Source organism: Aspergillus eucalypticola (genome assembly GCF_003184535.1).
Source record: "Aspergillus eucalypticola CBS 122712 chromosome Unknown BO83scaffold_10, whole genome shotgun sequence".
Classification (NCBI taxonomy): domain Eukaryota; kingdom Fungi; phylum Ascomycota; class Eurotiomycetes; order Eurotiales; family Aspergillaceae; genus Aspergillus; species Aspergillus eucalypticola.
Genome location: NW_020290284.1, coordinates 281693 through 301794, shown reverse-complemented (window position 1 = coordinate 301794; position 20102 = coordinate 281693). Strand labels below are relative to the sequence as shown.

General features: G+C 53.1%; 7 protein-coding genes across 7 annotated transcripts; 3 read left to right on the top strand and 4 right to left on the bottom strand.

The window, feature by feature from the left end:
* Nucleotides 1–3: 3 nt before the first annotated feature.
* BO83DRAFT_377779 (putative exopolyphosphatase) lies at nt 4–1577 on the bottom strand. Its single transcript, XM_025531087.1, has one exon. The coding sequence runs from the start codon at nt 1530–1532 to the stop codon at nt 90–92; it is 1443 nt and encodes a 480-aa protein (XP_025388826.1). The 5' UTR covers nt 1533–1577; the 3' UTR covers nt 4–89.
* A 163-nt stretch (nt 1578–1740) lies between these two features.
* On the top strand, nt 1741–3364 carry BO83DRAFT_407649 (1-aminocyclopropane-1-carboxylate deaminase/D-cysteine desulfhydrase; the record flags this gene model as incomplete). The annotated part of the gene is made up of 3 exons (XM_025533980.1): nt 1741–1787; nt 1845–3248; nt 3272–3364. The coding sequence occupies exons 2-3, from the start codon at nt 2004–2006 to the stop codon at nt 3362–3364; spliced, it is 1338 nt and encodes a 445-aa protein (XP_025388825.1). The 5' UTR covers nt 1741–1787; nt 1845–2003.
* A 402-nt stretch (nt 3365–3766) lies between these two features.
* BO83DRAFT_13908 (putative PHD transcription factor (Rum1)) lies at nt 3767–9031 on the bottom strand. The gene is made up of 4 exons (XM_025526158.1): nt 8078–9031; nt 7923–8017; nt 5203–7874; nt 3767–5146 (listed from the first exon to the last, which is right to left on the bottom strand). Exons 1-4 carry the CDS (start codon nt 8940–8942, stop codon nt 4021–4023), a joined length of 4758 nt encoding a protein of 1585 aa, XP_025388824.1. The 5' UTR covers nt 8943–9031; the 3' UTR covers nt 3767–4020.
* A 3982-nt stretch (nt 9032–13013) lies between these two features.
* On the top strand, nt 13014–14349 carry BO83DRAFT_310847 (structure-specific endonuclease subunit SLX1; the record flags this gene model as incomplete). The annotated part of the gene is made up of 2 exons (XM_025527453.1): nt 13014–13261; nt 13323–14349. 2 exons carry the CDS (start codon nt 13014–13016, stop codon nt 14347–14349), a joined length of 1275 nt encoding a protein of 424 aa, XP_025388823.1.
* Nucleotides 14350–14399: 50 nt separating this feature from the next.
* On the bottom strand, nt 14400–15135 carry BO83DRAFT_310932 (bifunctional thymidylate/uridylate kinase; the record flags this gene model as incomplete). The annotated part of the gene is made up of 2 exons (XM_025527455.1): nt 14400–14929; nt 14991–15135. The coding sequence occupies 2 exons, from the start codon at nt 15133–15135 to the stop codon at nt 14400–14402; spliced, it is 675 nt and encodes a 224-aa protein (XP_025388822.1).
* Nucleotides 15136–15691: 556 nt separating this feature from the next.
* Nucleotides 15692–17263, top strand: BO83DRAFT_311389 (tRNA-ribosyltransferase family protein; the record flags this gene model as incomplete). The annotated part of the gene is made up of 3 exons (XM_025527471.1): nt 15692–15917; nt 15988–17002; nt 17083–17263. The coding sequence occupies 3 exons, from the start codon at nt 15692–15694 to the stop codon at nt 17261–17263; spliced, it is 1422 nt and encodes a 473-aa protein (XP_025388821.1).
* Nucleotides 17264–17459: 196 nt separating this feature from the next.
* BO83DRAFT_377771 (methylenetetrahydrofolate reductase (NAD(P)H) MET12) lies at nt 17460–19959 on the bottom strand. Its single transcript, XM_025531086.1, has 2 exons — nt 19809–19959; nt 17460–19716 (listed from the first exon to the last, which is right to left on the bottom strand). The coding sequence occupies exons 1-2, from the start codon at nt 19893–19895 to the stop codon at nt 17704–17706; spliced, it is 2100 nt and encodes a 699-aa protein (XP_025388820.1). The 5' UTR covers nt 19896–19959; the 3' UTR covers nt 17460–17703.
* Nucleotides 19960–20102: the final 143 nt, after the last annotated feature.

The following is a 20102-nucleotide window of genomic DNA, read 5'->3' as shown; positions in this document are numbered from 1 at the left end:
CAACCCAATTATATCCATCCATCTATATATTCAGAAAGCTATATTCAGAAAGCTTATATACCCAAGAGATATACAAAGTAAATACTAAGTTACAAAGACTTCACTGCGTCCCTAATCAACGGCGCCACCTGTTTCCTACTCTTCGTAACATCCTCCTGCACCCAGATCCACTTCCTCCACAACTGGTCATCATCTCCACTTACATCCCCCAACTCACTCCCCTTGCTCTCTTCATCTCCATCCAACACCCTCCACTTCTCCAACCCCAACTGCACACCCGCCTGCTCCTCAAACACCTCCACTCCACGCACACCACCTTCCCCAGTCGCACACACCAACAACTCCCGACAAAACTTCCCCTCCGCACCACTAAACGCCGTCATCACCATCACCACATCCAACTCCTCCCTCTTCGCATAATCCACCACAGCATCAAGTAGGGCCCCCCTCCCGCCCGCTTTCCTCTCCAACCACGGCAACGACCGCACCATGGAACAAATCCCAATCTTCACCCCCTCCCCTTCTCCCTCTCCCTCTTTCTTCTTCGAAGAAGAAGAAGGCACTTCCCTCCACTCCTTATAGTCCCTCTCCAAGACCTCCGAAACAGTCAACAAATCCAAACTTCCCTGCTTGGCAGCCACCACCTCCTCATAGAACTTATTATGATCCCAGGGCTTCCCAGCCGCATCCCCATCTCGATCCGAAATCGCACTGATCTTCGATCTGAGGAAACTATATGCGAGCGTATCCGAGTCCGTGACCTTCTCCTTCGCGGTGAAGTTCGCCGTGTCGATGAGGATGGCGCTCATGGCTAGCTTCGCTAATTGGAGTTCGGATGATAGCTCCGCAGGGGTGGAGGTGGTGGAGGAGGTGCGTCGCCAGCGGTCCATTTTATCCAACATGTTGACTACGAGCGAGGTGCATGATCCGGCGGGTTGGAGGAGGAAGGGCTGGTCTGGGTCTGTGATTGGGGCTAGGAAGTGCTCGTCGACGTGGTGGTCGATGCAGCCGAGGACGGTGAAGGTGAGGTTGGGGAGCGTGGGGAGGGAGCCTTGGCCTCGAGGTTGGTTGGGGGAGCGGATAGGGAGGGCGTTCCAGTCGACGAGGACGGCGTCGGCGGTTAATTGATTATTGTTGTGGTTGTATTCTTGGAGGTGAGTTGCAAAGTCGGAGACGGTGAGGATGTGTTCTTGGAGAAGAGGGCCGGCGGACTCGGGCGTGTCGGACCATGTTTCTTCGTCGGGGACTGGGGGGTGCGTGGAGAGCCAGAGGGATTTGATAAATTCGGGACGAAGACGGCGCAGTTCGGGACCTGCGGGGATGGTAGGGAGGTTGATTAGGGGGACGTGAGGCCGGGGATGGGCGAAGGAAGCATAGACAATGGCGGAGATGATGGAGTCAAGGTCGGCGGAGGGGTTGCCGATGACGTAGATGGGGGATTCGGCGCGGGATAGTCGGCCGGCGAGAAAGCGGTGATGGGTTTGGAGGGCTTTGGAGAGGAATTGGAAGAGGCTGTGTTCGGGAGGAGGCATTGTAGCGGTTTAGCAGGGAGGATGTGCGGTGAGATTGGGATTGATGATGTTGTTTTGAGTCGAAGATATTTGATGAGGGGATAATTCCCATTCGGGGAATCTCCGCCGCGGAGAGGCAGAACTTGACCGCCTATGGCATCATCACAGTTGAGATATTCAATTATTCATCGTATCATCTGGATATCAACATTGCATCTCTTCGAGTAGGATCTTTTTTATCTTTGTATTACTCTGGTATAAGTCAGTTTCCAATTCGTGGGTACCCACACACTATTACTACTACTAGTACTGTAGTATTGACGTACCCTCCAGATACTCCAACCTCCTCGATATATACTCCGCACCATTCGTTCCCCTCAACACTGACAACATCACACTCATTTTTAACATTATATTCTCAAATTCTCATATTCTCTTCTTCCAAGTTCCCCAGTCACACAAATACTACTCCCACTATATCCACTAGACACAATGATCCCCCTCCCCACCTCCTTCTCCCAAATCCCCCGCTACCCCCTTCTCTACCCAACCCCCTCCCCCATCCACCCACTCCCAACCCTAACCAGAACCCTCCTCCAATCCCCATACACTATCCCCAAGACCACCCTCACCACCACCAACAAAAACATAAACACAAACATAAACATAACCCTACACCTCAAACGCGAAGACCACGCCTCCCCTCTAACCTCCAGCGGCAACAAATACCGCAAACTCGAGTACCTAATACCGGACATTCTCTCCCCGACACCCAAATACGGCTCTCTAGCACCAGGACCCGATCACGGAACCCTCACATCCACCACAGCATCCCCAGAAAACCAACAGAAAAATAACCACAAACAGAATAAAGAAGAAGTAACCCTAGTAACCGAAGGCGCCCTCCAAAGCAACCACACCATCCAAGTAACCAGCATCGCGAACCACCTGAACCTCCCACGGCCGGTGATTATCCTCCACAAGGTGACGGGGGGCGGGTACGCCCAAGTACCAGACAAGAGTCTGTTCGAGAGGACAGGGAATGTCCAAGTTGCGAAGTTGTTAGGGGCTGATGTGAGGGTCTTGGATTCAGCTACCGTCTCAACATCCACATCTTCTACAAATCAAGATCAAGACGAGGACCAAGATGAAGTCCACACCCTCTTCACAACCCTCCAATCCGAAAACAAACATCCCTACTGGATCCCCTCGGGCGCAAGCCTCCACCCCCTAGGCGGACTGGGCTACGCGCGATGCGCATTCGAAATAGCGTACCAGGAAACCCAACCACAACTACTATCAGAGGCCCCCAAACTCGGAAGAATAGATTACATCTTCGTGGCATGCGGCAGCGGCAGCACTCACGGAGGATTAATCGCGGGATTGAAACTCCTCGAGAGGCACGAACAAAAAGATACCAGCACTGCCCACCGCCCGCCACGAAAAGTCATCGGCGTGCTCACGTCCCCAACACGCCCACGCAGCTACCACGAGAACAGAGTATTGCAGTTTGCGCGCCAAGCGGGAAGACTCATCGGGATCGAGGATGTGGAGAGGGAGATAACGATGGAGGATGTGCATATTGATGAGCGGTTCGCGGGCACGGCGTATGGGGAGGTGGATGATCAGACGGGGGATATGGTGCGGTTGATGGCGAGGGAGGAGGCGGTGTTGTTGGATCCGGTGTATACGGGGAAGGTGGCGAGGGGGATGGTGCATTGGGTGAGGGCGGGGGAGGTGGGTAGGGATTGGGTTGCCAGGGGGGAGGGGAGGGAGATGGGGTCGGTGTTAATGTGTTGATGGTGCATACGGGGGGACAGTCTGCTTTGAGTGCGTACGTGGATGTTGTGTAGATACATATTTGCTTTTGCGGTGGCTGTGTGGGTTGTAGATATTGATTAGAGTCAGTGCACATAGGCTGAGGAATAAGGTCTACTGTATTGAACGATTGTTGGTTAATGACACATCGAACGCGCTCATCGAGCGACTGACTGAAAAATAAAAATAACTGGAGAAAGCGCAAAGACAGCAGTGTACATTGGCCTGAGAAAACAAAAGCCACCCCTTGGAAGAAGGAACAGTGAAATCACACACAAACAACTATGAAATAAGAATAGAGAAGACAGAAAAACACCACGCAATGCGGAGACGGACTAGCCAGGTCTCCGTTGTCTTCGTACACTGAATTCGTACAGATCACAAACCACAAACCACAACATAAATTTTAAACAGGATAGATATCCCATCCGAGCGAATCGAAGAAGACTTAAGAGCAAAACAGCTGGCATCCCAGTGAACAACAACACCGTTAACAATCCAGGAACAACACAAAGCCACCAGCAAGTCTGGAAACGCCGCAGAATGCCGTGTCATGCAACGTTAAAAGGTTAAGGAAAGAGGACAGTTTGAGAAAGAGAAATTTCGGACATCCCCATGAACCCACTAAACATACCATCGGTCAAGTTGGTCGAGGAAAAAAAAAATTGGACTATCGGTAGGAAAGGTTCGATCAAAGCTCATCAGCACGGTCGTCTGCCTCGGCATGGCCGTTGGTGTCACCGTTGAATTTGTGGTCAGGAGAGTCTGCATCAGGCAAGCCATCAGAGTCATCCCCGTTGCTCACGTCGAGAACCTCAAGCGCCTCGTTGGCGTGCGTGTTCTCCATAAGCTCCGGTTCAGGTTCTTGGTCCGGATCCTGATCTTGGTTCGTCAGGTCGGCGAACACATCATCGAGGTTCTGGCGAGGACTGCTGTCGAAAGGATCACGGCTGTCCACATCCACTCCGGGAGGCGCGTCATTGTGGTCTCGGGTATACCGAGGAGAGCTGAAGAGGGACGTGTCTAAACCCTGGTGTGGTAGTGTGGGAGAACGCGGAGGGAACGACGGCGAATCGGCCGAAACATGAGGTAAGAACGCAGAGGAGCCTGGTGCAAACGCTGGGGTGGACTCGGTGGCAGGAAGTGAGTAATTTGCAGAGAAAGGATACGGCGGGTTTGGAGCATCGGCCATCGGTGTCAGCGTAGGACCACTGCGGCCCGAATCCGAATTCGAGCCGTCGCCGGGCGTCTGGAGTATGGAAGGGCGGCCAGTCTGAGATTCAATTGACTTGCGCTTGGCAAAGTTGGGCTGCTTAGTGCGAAGGTGAGGAGGCAGGTCTTCAGGCCGCTCCACGCCGAGCTGAGCCATGATCTTCTGCTGCTTCGTGGGGCGGGGCTTCCGAGTGGAGAGCGACTGTTCCAGGATCGGCGGAGGCTCGGGGGCAACAGGCGCCCACTTATGGATCTCTTGCCGGAAGAAATTCGTCTCATATGCCAGGAGAACCTCCGCGCCCTCAATTTTCCGCAGGTAGAAGATCAACGTGGGGACCTCCTCCGTAGTGGTGCAAGCAGCATTGGTGAAGCTGTGGAGGAAGTCCCGGAAGGTCGTGGCTTGGTTGATAATATTATCCAGGATCTCCTCCTCGTCCGGTTGGAAAGGCAGACCAGCAATCTCAGCCTGCCATTCCAAGAGATCCTCCAACTTGGGCCGGGCAGCATCTCGAGGGATCTTCTGGCGCCAGTCGCAGATCGGGCACGTGTATTTGTCAAATTCCTTGACCTTGCCCCTTGCAATCTTCAGACACTTGCCGTGGTACCTGCACACGAAGTAAGCATTGTATATCCCTCTTCGAAAAAGCATCAACAAACTTACCATTCGTGACAAACCTCACACTCGATCATCATGCCAGCTTCCGAGTGTCTGCAGATGCAAAACACATCCCGTTTCCGCGACTTCCCACCACCCCACATACTTGGAGTGCTGGTACTTTCTAGCAAACCATCTGGGGTATTATCTCGCGATGCCGGTTCGACAGGCGGCCGACAGCGATCTTCCAGGTCGAAGCAATATGAATTGCGCTTCTCGACATACTCCATATGTGACTTCAGAATGTGCAGCGGGGCATTCGCCTTGCCAAATAATTTTTTGCCCTTCCTCATCCAATCCTCATGACGCTTTTGCTCACGCTCAAGGTCAATCGCACCAGTGGGCCGGCTGTTCAACTCCTCCAGAGAATCCATGAGCTCCCGGACTTCCTTGTACTTGGGACGGTTGCGAAAATCCGGATCCCGGCTCCGGTCATACAGACTCTGGATCCTGCGCTGCGCTTCGCGCTGTTTGGTCAAAATTGCGTCTACAGCTGCCAGGGTATCAGGGGACACTGGGAACCGGGATGCCTGCGCAGACAAAGCCTCGAGTTGCTGGTAGTGAACGGCTTCTACGGACATCAACTCCTTGGCTTTTGCTTCCCAGGCCTCACCGTGGCGACACAGATCCTTGAAGTGGAGTAGGTGGTCGTTGGTCTCCGATAATCCTAGTTGCTCGCCGGCCTGGATGATTTCCTGACATTCCTTCAAAGTCAGGTACCGATCCCGTTTGCGACGGGCTTCCTCGTTCCATTTCATTTGCCGGAGTATGTGCTCTAGTCCCTCAACCTCGGGTATATCCACGTTGAAATTGCGCGCGGATTCCACCAGATCCTCGACTTCCTGGACCGATCGGATGTTGGGGTTCATGAGGGCAACGTTAACGTCCTGGCGGAATTTCTCGATCTCGCGGGTCTTCTCTTCCAGAGCCGCCATCTGTGGACAGTCGAACGACAGTTTATCAGCCTCTGCAAGAAGGGCGTAGATGTTTTCTACTCTGCGAACTTCACGATCACGTTCTTCCAGCTGCGCAGCTTTAGAAGTCCCCTTGCGCCACGCCTTCTCGTTCTTCCTCCGGTTCTGCTGCTTCCGGGTAATGTAATTGGTTGCTTCTTCAACCCATTTATCGCAACGCTGGACGAAAGCCGCGAGATCTTGGAGACCAGGCAAATGGTATGGGATTTTCTCACCTTCATTAAGTAGGTTATGAAGGACCTTCAATTGGGGCTTCGGCTCGTCTTCCAGCATTTTGTCGAGCTTTTCTCCCCAGGCCTCCGGGATCCTGGCGCGTTCCTGGACCTTTAGTACTAAGGCCTTCAAGGCATCGTCACCTATTCGATAGCGCAGTGTGTGGTCCGGGCCAGTTAACCTTTGTGTTAGCGGTTCGCCACAACAATCATACGTTTCCACGTGGGGCAGGCACACAGTCTTCCCAGTCTTATGGCATCGGAACTGCGCTAGATAAGTATAGGCCTTGCAATACTGGCACTGATAATCATCCTCGGGCAGGTCTTCCTCCTCAACCACAAACTTGAGTTGACAATTCCCAGTAGCTGCAGGGTCTTCAGAATACAGGGTGCAATTGTGCGGAGCCAGCTCCCGATGTCGGGTGGCGAATGTCGCTCGATCGCTCAATTCCCGCGCGCAGGCACGCTGGAGTGCTGGTGCCAACCACTTGGCCGTGGTGATAGATTGATCACGAGCTGCAGCTGTCAAAAGGAGCTCGTCATGGGAGAAACACGGGTGTCGACGGAAATCTTGCAGGCGCTGCACCCCCATGGCACCCCAGGGTTCCCAGTCCGCGGGCGCAAAGTTAACAGCCTCGTTAAAGTTGAAGCCATGGTTGAACCCGGCATGGTATGCCTGCGGGAAGGTGATCACAAATTGACCCGCCCGCTGATCCAGTGCATACACCCTAACACCGGCCTTTCTCAGTTGATCCGGGGGCATTAGCGTGACCAACTGGAACAGAAGGTCGGGTTGGCCCTCAAACAGCTCCGGTACCGCCTGCCGCATGGCTTCCTCGAATGCCTCGGCATCCGCCCCGGGAATGCCGTACCAAGTCTTGGTGGCGCCAAAATGCTGGTAATTGGCCGAATAAGCATAATGGTCTTCATTGTGCCAGCAGAACGTCGAAAAGCACATGCCAACATAGACCCAAGGGACAGTCATGCCGGAGATGTCAGACTTGATATGGCGGAACAGGGAGTCTCCGTGGAAAGGCATCACGTTCAGATTCCAAGGATCAACCGAGTAGGGATCCAGCGGATTCCGTTCAATGGTGGGGAAACCACTTCCATGCGTAGTTGAATGGATATCCGCCCCGTACTCGACCTCGACCGTCTCCGTCAAGCTCTCTACCAGTCGCCAGAATTCACGCTCAACATCATCCTCAGATTCACGTCGGTGAGTGTTGAGCACGGGGTCAAAAGGCATCTTGGAGGCGAAGTAGGTTTTCTTGAAGTTGTTCGCCTTCTCTTGGAACTGCTTGAGCGAATACACGCCACCCTCTTCGAAGCCAAATTCGCCGGTACCGACCAGGCACTTGGGGCAATGCCAGTCATACTCAGGGACTGTGGTCAGGGGTGGATCCAGACAGGATTTGTGATACCCATGATCACAACTATCACACACTAGAATCGACGAGCGTTCCTCCGATTTTCCACATATTTCGCATTTCTGGCTAATGTTAGCACTGAGATTATGTAACAATGAAGAGTAACATACATCACCAGTCTTCCGGTGATCGCTCTTGCGTTGCCGAGGTGGTGCAGGACGCAGGAGGCTCATGTGTGAGCCCGATACAGTGGGCAGGGGCGCATCTGAGCAAGAAGGGTTAGACAGCGACTACTACGTCTACAGTTTTATAGGCATGTACATACCTTTCCGAAGTCGCTTGCTCCGTCGACCATTAGCATCAACTTCACCGTTTTCAGCGTGCGAAGCACTTTCGTGGCTGATCGCGCGCTTCATTGGCGGACCCGCATGGCCATTGGAAGCGGCGCTTGGATTGGCCGGATGCTCAGCGATACTCTTGGGGGTGAGAGAGCCATTGTCTGCTTCCCGCTTTACGGTGGGGCCACTATTCACAGCCACGAAAGATGGTGATCGATTGACGGCAGTGAAACCACTCGAGCCAGCGTTCACGGGTGTAAATCCAGACGCAATCGGCCGAGCAGGCTCGATGGGCGGTGTGGGCTTTTCGGGAGTTGCCTCAACCTCCTTTGCCGCACTTGGAGGCGCAACTGGATTGCTCGGTGCGGGCTGAGGCGTGGCTGATGGAGTGGCGCTGTCAAGTGATACGGGCTTTTTGGGCATGGGGGAATGGTTCGGGGACGGTGTATAAGGACCACCATGTTCCAGCTCCAATTGTTGCTGAACCCCGGGCTTGGCCACACGCAGATACTCTTCGTATGGCTGAAGCCATCTTTGATACGAATTCTTGAGCGATGTGGAGAGTGAGGACATGATTTTGCCACTGTAGCCCAAGTCGCGCCCAATCTCGGCCCATTTCTTCATCTTGCAGACTTGATCAAAGCCACCACGGACCTCCACCGCCTTTTTCAACTTGTACAGGTCCAGCGGACGTTTGTCGACGCTCGGAAATCGGTTGAGGTTGGTGCCATGTTGCTTGTGAAACTTGGCCAATTGATCGAGGTAGTTCAAGTTTGCACGAGTTCCTGAGTCCGCGTCAGAACTGGGCTGCGGAGCTCCACCGGCAGCTTGTTTGGCTGAGCGCGGGGGCATACCTCCTTCAACCGAGTTGAGCTCCTGCCGACGGGTTTTGAAATGGAATCGCTAGAAGAACGCGTTGGTCAGCCCTATTTAGCCCCCCACAGGATATCCCAGACTGGAATCACTGCAGCTCTCTGTTTGCTCCACACCCAGAAAACAAGATCGCAGGAACACTCGCATACCTCTGTATCTATAGCAAACGTTGGTTGCCAGTTCTCAGGCGGAATGATCCGGCAAATTCCATACTTCTTCCCCTCCGGCGCGATCTTGCGGATGTATGCCTCGGGATCCTTGAACTCCTCCTCTGTCGGCCGGAAGGTGGGTGCCTCTTGTAAACCATGGGGGCGCACTCGTGTGCTCGGTTCGCGAGGGGCATTGGGTTGTCCACGGCGCTCGACGGTGGACAAGTCGAGGGGTTCGGACCTGCGAGCGCTCAAGGGAACATTGTGAGAATGCGATGGGTGAGTGCTGGCCGATCGAGTGGGTTGGCGACTCGTTGAAGGCTGCAGGCCTGTAGAGGCGCCTCCAGCAGAGGCCGGAGCCACCATTTCTGAGGGGCGACGACGGTATCAGGCGAGAGAGAATTTGCGCGTGATTTACCGCGGACGGAAGGGGGCCAGCATCCGATGCGAAAAACACATGGAGGAGGGCCAGATCAACTGAGAGAGATGGAGTTTAGTGTCGAGAACCGAGAATAGAACACCTGGTGAGATTGGATGAAGGAAGAAGAAAGTAGGGCCGAGGGATGGATGGGGAGATAGCGAGGGAGGTGAAATTGATGATGATAGAGAGCAAAAGGGCAGCCAGCCAGCAGATGGACTGTCAAAGGGCAGGCCGAGATGAACCCGGGAGGGCTAGTGTGGAGAATCTCGGAACAGGAACAAGGATTGGAAGAGTAACGTGCTCACCCCAGGTAAAGAAAAAGCCGGTCAGCAGACAGAGAGAGTGGGAGGGAAGAAGAGAGGGATGAGAAAGAGAAGGGATCGGGGGGAGGATCAGAATCCCGTAGCAGGGGTGTTTTCCGTAGGGTAGGGAAAGTAGTAGTAGGGGAAGTAGGAGGTTTAGTTTAGAAAATGGGGGTTGAGATTTAGCAGCCGTGACGATTGGAGGAATTGACCGTAGCCGGAAGTAGTCCTAGCTAGTAAGGTAGTTCGCAGGGAAAGCCACTTGGGCCAAACCAGGTAGTAGTAGTAGTCTAGTTAGTAGTTGATGGGGCACAGCTTGGGCTTTTTAGCTGACTAAACAGACAATCATGGATGAAAATGATCGTCTAGATAGTAAGTCAGTCTAGTCTGGTTATCGAGATGTAAGTAGATAGATAGGAAGTTGTTGTTCCTATCCACAACTTTCCCCCGTCCCGTCAGACCTGAACTGGAGAAAGAGGACCACCAACCCCAAGTGGATCGGCAACTGAAGAAAGACAGTCAGATGCCGAATTCGTCTGGAGTAAAGAAAAGAAGGAATGGATGGAACGGAAGATCGAGAAAATATGCTAAGAGGAAGAAGGTGTGCAGAAAAAAGGGACAAATAGGAGAGGGAAAATAAAAAGGATAAATCGAGACGAATGGAAGGGGAAAAAAGCAAATGGGTGAAGAAAAAAAGAAAACGTACTTCACAGGAAGTAAGTCAGAAGCAGCCAGTCAAGCCAAGTCCATCCGTCAAGAGAGAGACAGCGACAAATGGAAATCGTCCTCTCGATCCATGATTTGCGTCTGGATATTCTGGCCTCAGGCAGCAAAGACAGGGTAGCGAATACAACCAAAGCGGTAATCAGACATTCCAAAATAGGATAGGCTCTGTTACCGTATAGCTGTATGGAAACGGGAAAGATACCAGCTGGACTTCATTCCATCCACTTCTTGCCCGCAAACGGTGATGTAACGACTTTCGACGACCTCGGAAGAAGGGAAACTTTCCTGCCTTTCCACTTTTCCAATATCCCCAAACTCAATACCCATCTTTTCACTCTTGGATTAACACACCTTTCCTAGCTAGCACCTACCTTATTATTACTTCTACCTTTGTACTATTCATTTTACTGGTAATACTCTATATAAACAGCTTATGGTTTTACTCCAGAGAGGAAGGTCAAAAAGTAATATAATACTGCTTATCCCTAATGGCACGTTTGTGTTTGATTTTCGCTATTGACTACTTAGTCTGTATAAAGCTCCTACTTACCTACAAGTGAAGCTCAGCTCCACCGTCCTGTTCTACTGCAGGAGATGGAAGATTCGATCAGAAACAACAAAGAAAAAGAAAATAGAAAGGGCCGGACAAAAGGAAACATTGCATAGCATATTCATTCAAAGAGAAAAAGCAACACGATAATATTATTTAGTAAGAATATTTAATTGCGCACGCCATCGGGGTTTGAAGGTCCAAGAAAAGTCCCTTCGGGTGGATAAACCCCAAGAGTAAGACAGAGAGAAGGTATAGATAGGGTATGGGTATGGGTATGGTTATGAGTATGGGTATGGGGGCGGTAAATTCATGACCACATCATCCTTGATCTTACAGGGGAAATTGAACGAACGGAGTCGGCCGGGTTGCTTAGCTCAACCATATCAGGCTTTATCCTCACGTCGTGGCATATCTTGCCCACAACAAACGACCCCGTCCCATTTACATTGGCATTAGCAAAATTCTATCAGGATGGGCAGATGGCAATAAGAGCATCCAGAGATATCGTTGAGACTCTACGGAGTAGCCGAGCCTCTGATCTCCGAATGGGATGTTGGGAGGGTTCTGAAGGAGGGAGGCAGGTATGATACGCATTCCTGAGTGTGACACGTCAACCATGGTCCGGAACCGACCACAAAATATCTCAAATCAGAGGGGTATAAGGGCACACAGACCAAACATAATGAGAATGATAATATAGTGTACCATAATACCATCCATGGGGAACTCCACCGGGCAGGCCGTCTCCCTAATCACACTAGATACTATCCATCCCTTGGGCTGGTAACAGCATCTGGTTAGGGGAAAATGGCTACCGTCGTCCTCACTAGCCTAGTCTAGGGAAATCATGCAATGCTCACTTCCCTAGCCCCGATCATGCCCAGTTTAGATCACATGCGCCCACCAGCTTCGGGGTCGAGCTTTTCCGGACTTCGGGGACCCAGCCTGTACAGTCCGCAGGAATGCGGGTGAAAATGGGATAGTTCTGTCTGTCTGGGCTGGGTGGGATGGGGAGGACACCCCTCTCTCCCCGAGGCTATCGATGGCTATCCATCCCTTGTGCTTCCTCGTCGTCGCCCCGAGTATGCATTCATATTGTTGTGGCTCATATTGCCGAGCAGATGTCAAGCACGATTGTCAATCAGCTGCAGCGTCGTCTGCAGTACTTATGTCAGGCTGTAGTGCCACAGTACTTTGCACCCGGCTAATTAGACGTTCGATGATCCCCTCCTGTAGAATTTCTAGATCCGCTAGGTTTTCTTTTTTTTTTTTCTTGGCCCTCTTTTGTTCCTTTTCCGTGTCGTCTCCTTTGTCCGCTTTGCTCCGTACTGATCCCTGGCAAGTGTCATGCAATTTCCAAATGGGGTTGTTGATAGGGACATGGCAACCCCTTCATTGCCGGTCATCATTGCCATGAGTGGTTGAGCCTCACTCGACCGCTGTCCAGACTAAGTAGATCGAGCTTTATCACTGCATCAACAGGCAAGCAAGATGGTGTTGACAGGTTGACAACAGTAGCCATGAAGCGCAAGCACATGGCTCAAAAATCCCCTGCAGGTCATCGGGCGCAACAAGCAAAAGAAAAGAGTTACATACATACTCCGTAGATGCTGCTGCACATTTGAGAAAGTCGAATCCCGAGCAGCGCTCAGTATTCTGGAATGTCATGTGACTAGGGGTATTCCTGCTGGAGCAACAGCTGATCGATCGACCAAATCCGCGTAGATCTTGAACGCCAAACTGATCGAGATCGCAAGCACTTCCATCCGCGCAGTTCTTGCAGAAACGCCTCTATTTCATCAATATCTGCTTGATCCCGATGGTATGCGTCATTAGTCCATACTGCACCGAACTCGATCATCTCGATAAGTAGAGAACGAGCCTTGTTTATCTGCTGCAATGGACGATGCAGAGGTTGATCATACTAAACCAATCCCGGCCTACTACTGCTGTTATCTACTGCGCTCTACCAAACAGCGCACTTCCCTGTATATTGGCTCCACTCCACATCCTGCCAGGCGACTTGCGCAGCACAATGGAGATTCCAAAGGTGGCGCTCGCAAAACAGCCAAGGACGACAAAAGACCGTGGGAAATGGTCTTGCTTGTCGAGGGCTTTACGAGCCGCGTTGCTGCGTTGCAATTCGAGTAAGCAACTATGAACACAATTCCGCACTCCTGTTACACTGCAGTCCTGATAGCATTGTAGGTGGGCGTGGCAGAACCCAAAGATGTCTTCGCAGCACCCGGCGAATCGCCACCAGATCGACTTAGAGACTGGCGAAGCGACAGGCACCTCAGGGGTTCAGCCCAGTACCGAAACCGGCAAGGCTAAGCATCGAGGTCGTGGTTCCCGGAGATCCTTGAAGGCCCATTTAGAAGATTTGCATCTTTTCTTACGTTCGACCTATTTTTCGAAATGGCCGCTAAGATTACGATTCTTCAACAGAGACGTCTACCAGCTGTGGACGACATGGTGCGACCGCGTTGATGCCTTGCTTCCCGATCATGTCCGGACCATTTTGGATGGGGACTGTCCTGAGGACCATCTATCATGGACCGACGAGCCGAGAGTCCGAAGCGTTGAACATATCAAGGTCGACTACAGTCATATCTATGACTACGTAGAGAAGTCTCATTTCTTGCTGGATGACCCCAGAGATTTGCGTTGCAAAGTATGCCATGAAAAGGTTGTTCCCAGTGAAGAACTACCTGTAGTTTGCCCCCGGGCAAGCTGCTACTGCATCAGCCATCTATTATGTCTGTCAGCCAGATTTCTGGAGCACGCCGAGGAGCCAGGGCAGCTCGTTCCGATTGATGGAAATTGTCCTCTATGTAATCAGGTCATCCAATGGTCGACAATGATGCAGGAACTGAGCCTCAGAACTCGAGGACCAAGTGAGTCACGTGCCATTTTGCGAAAGGCAAAACGAGGCCGTGCAAAGGCGCCTGATCCTATCCATGAAACAAGCGCCGTTGATAAAGTAGCCAGCGCGTTCGAAAACCCAGGCAGCCGAGCCGCATGCGTCGAGAGTGCGTCAGTTGGCGTCAGCGACGGTCTTGATGTGGACCATCATGACGACGCTAGTTTGGATGAAAATTGGACGGAGTCGTTAGATCTGGATCCGGATTTCGATGAACTCTTGGACCGCCCAAAGGACCATAAGATGGAGTCGTCTAGGGTGGAGATCATCATAGACGACAGTGACTGCGAAGAGATGGAGGAGCTGGGATGAGTCTCTTGTTTGCTTCGCAGTGTTTCTCGCTATTCCTCCTTGGGAGGAAGTTAAGCTGCAATTGACACGAATCGCTTCAATGGCCCAATGGCGTCCAAGCGAGCTATGCAGTCCACCACGCTCTTCTCGATGTCCACCGAAACAGCTTCAAATGACCTGCCAGCATCGATCACGCGAATGTCACCGCTGCGTTGGACACGAAAGATGGTTTGGAACAGTTCCCGCACCCGGGTTTGCATAGTCTCATTCTCATAGCGTTCGGCACCGAAGCCACCGCGCTTGGCCGCTTCGTCCGGGGCGATACTCAGGAAAACGCACAGGTCAGGCTGGGGCAGCCCGATCTCCGGGGTCCAAGCCCACTCCAGGGACAAGGTGGGATTGGCCTTGGCGGCCGAGTACACGGCACCTGAATAGGAGTAGCGGTCCACGATGACAGTGATGCCCGCTGCTATATCCTCCTCAATAGCCTGAGCAATTTCCCAGCGATTGGCAGAGAAGAGGAGATGGATGGAATGGTCGTCCAACTGTGACTGGCCACGTAGATAGCTATCGATGAGCTTTCCAATGGGAGTGGTCCGGTCTGCGGAAGTGTGGATTAGAGCGGTGCTCACGAGGACAACTAGAACAGGAAGGGGAGCTACCTGGGAAGCGAATGTACTTGACCGAATGGCCTAGTTCTTGTAGTTTCTGATGTAGAGATTCGCACTGACTGGATTTGCCCGCGCGGTCCAGCCCCTCGACCACAATGAGAGCCCCGCGTCGCGCGGGAGGAGCTTGTGCAGCCATGTTGTGCAGTGTGCAGGGGGGGGGGGGAGGGGGGGTTCAATTGACAACCGGAGAGTTTCACAGAGTGAAAATGATAATGAAGAGCCTCAGGGAAACTCAATTTTCTATCCGGGACTCACCACAGATAAGAAAGAGGAGCAGAGGTGTGCCATGAAAGAGAAATGAAAGTGGCTTGACGCGCGGGTCGCGACGAGCTGGAGGGGATCTTGCCCGTTTGGGAATGGCGTCCATCGTGACTCTATCTGCTCCATTCTGGGATAGTCAGTTGGCGATACATCTTCTGTCTGTAATGTAATCCAGAACAGCAATATTTCTCGTTTACAATACAAATTTATCCATCGACCGTTTTGAAAATTTCGAGATAGCCCTAGCCAGACATTGGGGAATACATCCAATACTATTGAACCCACCATCGATATCGATACCAACTACTAGTGGGGAAGCACATTTTCATCGGCACGCGCCGCGCTCATCTTCTCCAACAACGGCCGGATTCTCTCTCTCCTCTCTCCACCATCCCCATCCCTTCGTCAAGCCTCCACTCCTCAGGGTCGCCATGGGCTCAGAGTCTTCCCCACAACCATCGAATGAGATGCTCACCTTCAATGCTACGGCCTCCGTCCTGACTCCCCGACTGGGAAGACTGGCCTTTGCCGGCAGAAAACCCATCTCCACCCCCCACTACATCCCTCTGGCCTCCCGAGGCGTCGTTCCGCATATTGCCCATGATGTGCTGCGTGATCACACAGACATCGGCAGTCTATATGTCGGTCTCGAAGATTGTATGCCCTTCTCCTCTTGTTCGGAGGTCGAATCCGCGCTGACACGAATGCCCATCGGGGCCCAGATCAGTCGTAGAAAGACAAAGCCAAAAACACCCGCCTCCGGTCTTTACCATTCCCACCGCACACGATGAATCGGCCCTGCGCAAATTCGTCGCTCTCCCCGATGATCTCCTCTTGATCATGGGCGCACGTCGGGAGCCCCCGATCAAATGCCCTCCGGCCAATACCCCCAACTCCGTCGCCATCTACACCTCCGTTGGGTTCAGACAGCTCGAAGCTACCCAGTACGTCGATGCCGTACAGAAGCTCAACCCGGACATTGTCATCGGACTGGCAGATCTCGTGCTGGGACACACCCCTGGCAACAAGAGACGCGGCAAGATGGTGGATCGCACCCACGCCTTCACTACGCATGCCACAGGACTACTCTACGGCAACACTGTGCCAGAGAACACACGGTCAAAGTCAGCCTACTTCGCCCCTGTCCTGCCTCTAGAGAACGCCCAGCAGTCAATCTACATGGACGACCTTGAGACCGAGCTCCGTCCATACATCTCCGGCCTGGCCCTCTACGAATCGGCTTCCCTATCAGCCGTCTCCGAACCGCTCGGAGACCTCCCCCGCCTCCTCTACAGCGCACCGGCAACTCCACACGATATCCTCCGCGACGTTTCCCTCGGAGCAGATCTCCTCACCATCCCCTTCATGGGCGTCTGTTCTGACGCCGGCATCGCCCTGGACTTCACCTTCCCATCACCCAACACCCCCACGACCATCACCCAACCTCATGACCTCGCCTTCGACCTCTGGTCCCCATCCCACACAATCGACACCTCCGCACTCTCCAAATCCTGCGAATGCTACACCTGCCGCAACCACCACCGCGCCTATATCCACCACCTCCTGGCCGCCAAGGAAATGCTCGCCTGGACCCTCCTCCAAATCCACAACCACCACGTAATGGATACCTTCTTCGCCGCCATCCGCGAAAGCATCTCCCGGGGTACCTTCGAAGCCGACATCCAGACCTTCCAACGGACCTACGTCTCCGACTTACCCAAACCTACCGGCCAAGGTCCACGGTATGTTTACACACCATATCTATCCCTCAATTCCTCATAACCACACCCACAACAACTAACAATAGACTGATATATTATAGTCTCCGCGGCTACCAACTCCCCGCCTCCGGCCCAAACCAACCGCGCCGTAATGCCCGCGCATACGGTAAGCTCGACGACGCAGTGGAGAAGTTCGCCGAGTCGCAGTCTTCTCTCGCGACGCCGGATACAGGCGCCGAGGGACTCGAGGAACATGGATTCGGGATGAAGGAGGTGTCGTAGTGTGTTTTGTTTCATTCATAGATGTCTAGATGCATGGATGCATTTTACAGATAGATAGTTATGACATAGCATAGCGTGGATTCGTGGATGGATGATTATATAAAGAACACTTATATACACTACCGTTTCTCCACGACACCGGAATGTAATTTTTGATTGACAAGTATGAAATTGCAGATTCTATTTTTCATTTCGATTCATGATATGATGCAAATACATACATACCCCGTTCCTTCATCCCCTCTTCCATAATCGAATTAGATTTGTTAAAAAAAGAAGAAAGATTCAATTATCAAATGAACAGACCCCTCACCATTTGTATAGTAGTAATTGTGCTTTACTGTGGAAATCCAAACCCTTCCCCCACGCACCACCCAGACCAAGCCAGCGGCCAGAAGTAGTCCATAATTTAGGTTAATACATCCATCATATTCAAAAAATCACTGGGAATTCGCCAACTCGCGCCACATCCACTTCTTCTCATCTTCCTCTTCCTCTGAGCCAGCTTCTGTGCCGGCGCCGAACTCTTGACCCACGACACAGACAAGCCAGACATCGTTCTTGGTCTCGTCCAGGAAGCGCTCCGTCGCTGAGTTCTTGGGGTAGATGCGACGCCATTCATCCCAGATGCGATAGGCTTCGTCGCCCCAGGCGCGGAAACTGACTTCCTCGATGATGGTGGGGGTGACGATCTCCTTGCCGCGGAAGACACCCCAGGTGACGGCGTTGACGTTGGCCGGGTTGATGTCGATCGGGTCCGGGTCGTCGGGGTTGGGGCCGGGGAGGGAGGATTCGAAGTCGCCCTTGACGTTGGTGGCGAACCAGGCGAGCTTCTCGTGGCCGTGTTTCTGGAGGAGGGGCTTGAGGACAGTGAGGTAGTCTTTGCTGGGGCAGAAGAACTCCACGAAGGGCTTCTGGAAGACAAAGCCCTCTCCGGGTGGGCCCCAGCCGAAGACAGGGTCGTCGCTGCGGACGCCGTTAAGGGCGGGTTGCGAGGCCAGAGTCCACCAGCCCTTCTTGTCGATCAGAGTTAGAAGCTCGGGTTGGATCACGGCTGTCTCGGCGTTAAGGCCATTGCTATCCTCTTCGGCGCCTCCTTCGGACCAGGGGACCATGTGGAGCTCGCCGGAGACGTGGCGGCGGAATAGGGTGCTAATGTCTTCGCGGGTAACCGGGTAGCCCCAGATGCGCCGGGCAGTGGCAGCGGAGACGTGCAGCGAGGGACCGTAACCGTCGATCTCACCGAAAGCGGGCGAGCGTGCATCACCCCAACGCCCGTTGGGGAAGTCATCCCATGTGGCTTCTCTGCCGAGGGCACCGAGACCTTCGGAGATCTGGAGGGTTGTGCTGCGGTCCGGCGGCATGGCGGGAAGGCCGGCGCTCAAGGCGGAGGCCTCATGTGTTATGGAGTCTTTCGAAGAGGGTTCGGAGATCTGTACCTTGTCGACGATGACACGGTTGTGAGGGATGGAGCTGACGGAGGAGCGGCGGCTGGCCAGGGTGCGGATGGGAGTACCGTTCGGGGCAATGTACGACGACGAATCCATAGCAGACAAGTTACCTCCATCGACCAAGGCATCGGAGTCATCGATCTCTGTGTAGGGGGGAATGAGTTCGCAGCGCTCGAGAATGAAAGACACCGTCTTCTCCAGGTTCAGAGTGTAGAAGTGGAATCCGCGGAGACCAGGAGAGACCAGATCGCGGATGCCATGCACAAGATCAGTGATGATGTCGACACCAATGCGCTTCACAGCATCGTCATCATGCTTCACCTCCTCCAGCTTGGACAGGACTTGCGGGGGGATCTTGACATGACTGAGCTTTGTGACTCTCGTCAGAATCTTGTAACTGTGGATGGGCATCAGACCGGGGACGATGGGGATGGTCTTGAAGACGCCAGATTCATGGTTTCGTAGCATCGTCTCAAACTTGGTATATGCCTCCAGATCGTAGGTCAACTGAGTCATGATGAAGTCCGCACCGGCCTGCGTCTTCTCGATCAAGTAGGGCAGGTCCCTGGCCGGATCCTGAACATCCTGGAAGTTATCGGCGGGGTGACCCTCAGGGTACGCCGCCACACCAATGCAGAAATAGTCGCCATACTGCTTGCGAATGTAGCGCACCAAGTCGACGGCAAATGTAAAGTCCTTGTTGCTGTCATCCTCGCCGTGCATGTTGTATTCTTCGCTCCGGGGCGGGTCACCGCGCAAGGCCAGGATGTTTCTGATCCCAAGCACCTTGGCTTCCTCTAGGGCTTCGTCGACCAAGGCGCGACTCATATTCGTACAGGTGAGGTGTAGACATGTCGTCAGCTGCAGTTGGCGCTGACAGATCTCCGCCAGCTCCAGCGATCTCGCGGCGGTGCTTCCTCCAGCGCCCCAAGTGACCGTCACGAACAACGGGCGCAAAGCCTGGGCCATACGCTCCAACCGGGCTTGTAGATTGGCGAAACCCTAGATAGACGGCAAGCATCTTGTTAGCGACCGATATATAATCGTAGGTTTGAGTCACTCCAGTGCGGGGAGTTGTAAGAGGGTTGCCCCACCATCTTTGTCTTGGGAGGGAAGAACTCCAAAGAAAAGTAATTGGCGTCTGGCGGCAAAGCCGCGATCTTGTCCGTGATCTTCTCCATGATGAGCGCAGTCTCAGCAGCCGAAACAGCGACACGATGGCGGACGGAGGAGAGGGAGTGGAAGGCGAGGAAAGAAGAAGGCGTGAAGGACGGAGGTGGGGAAGAACAAGACTTCCTCCCACCGATGGAGCCTCCGGAAAAGGCACCATGACGAACTGCCGACCCCATCGCTGCCAGCATCATTCTGGTCATGAACTGGGCCCAATT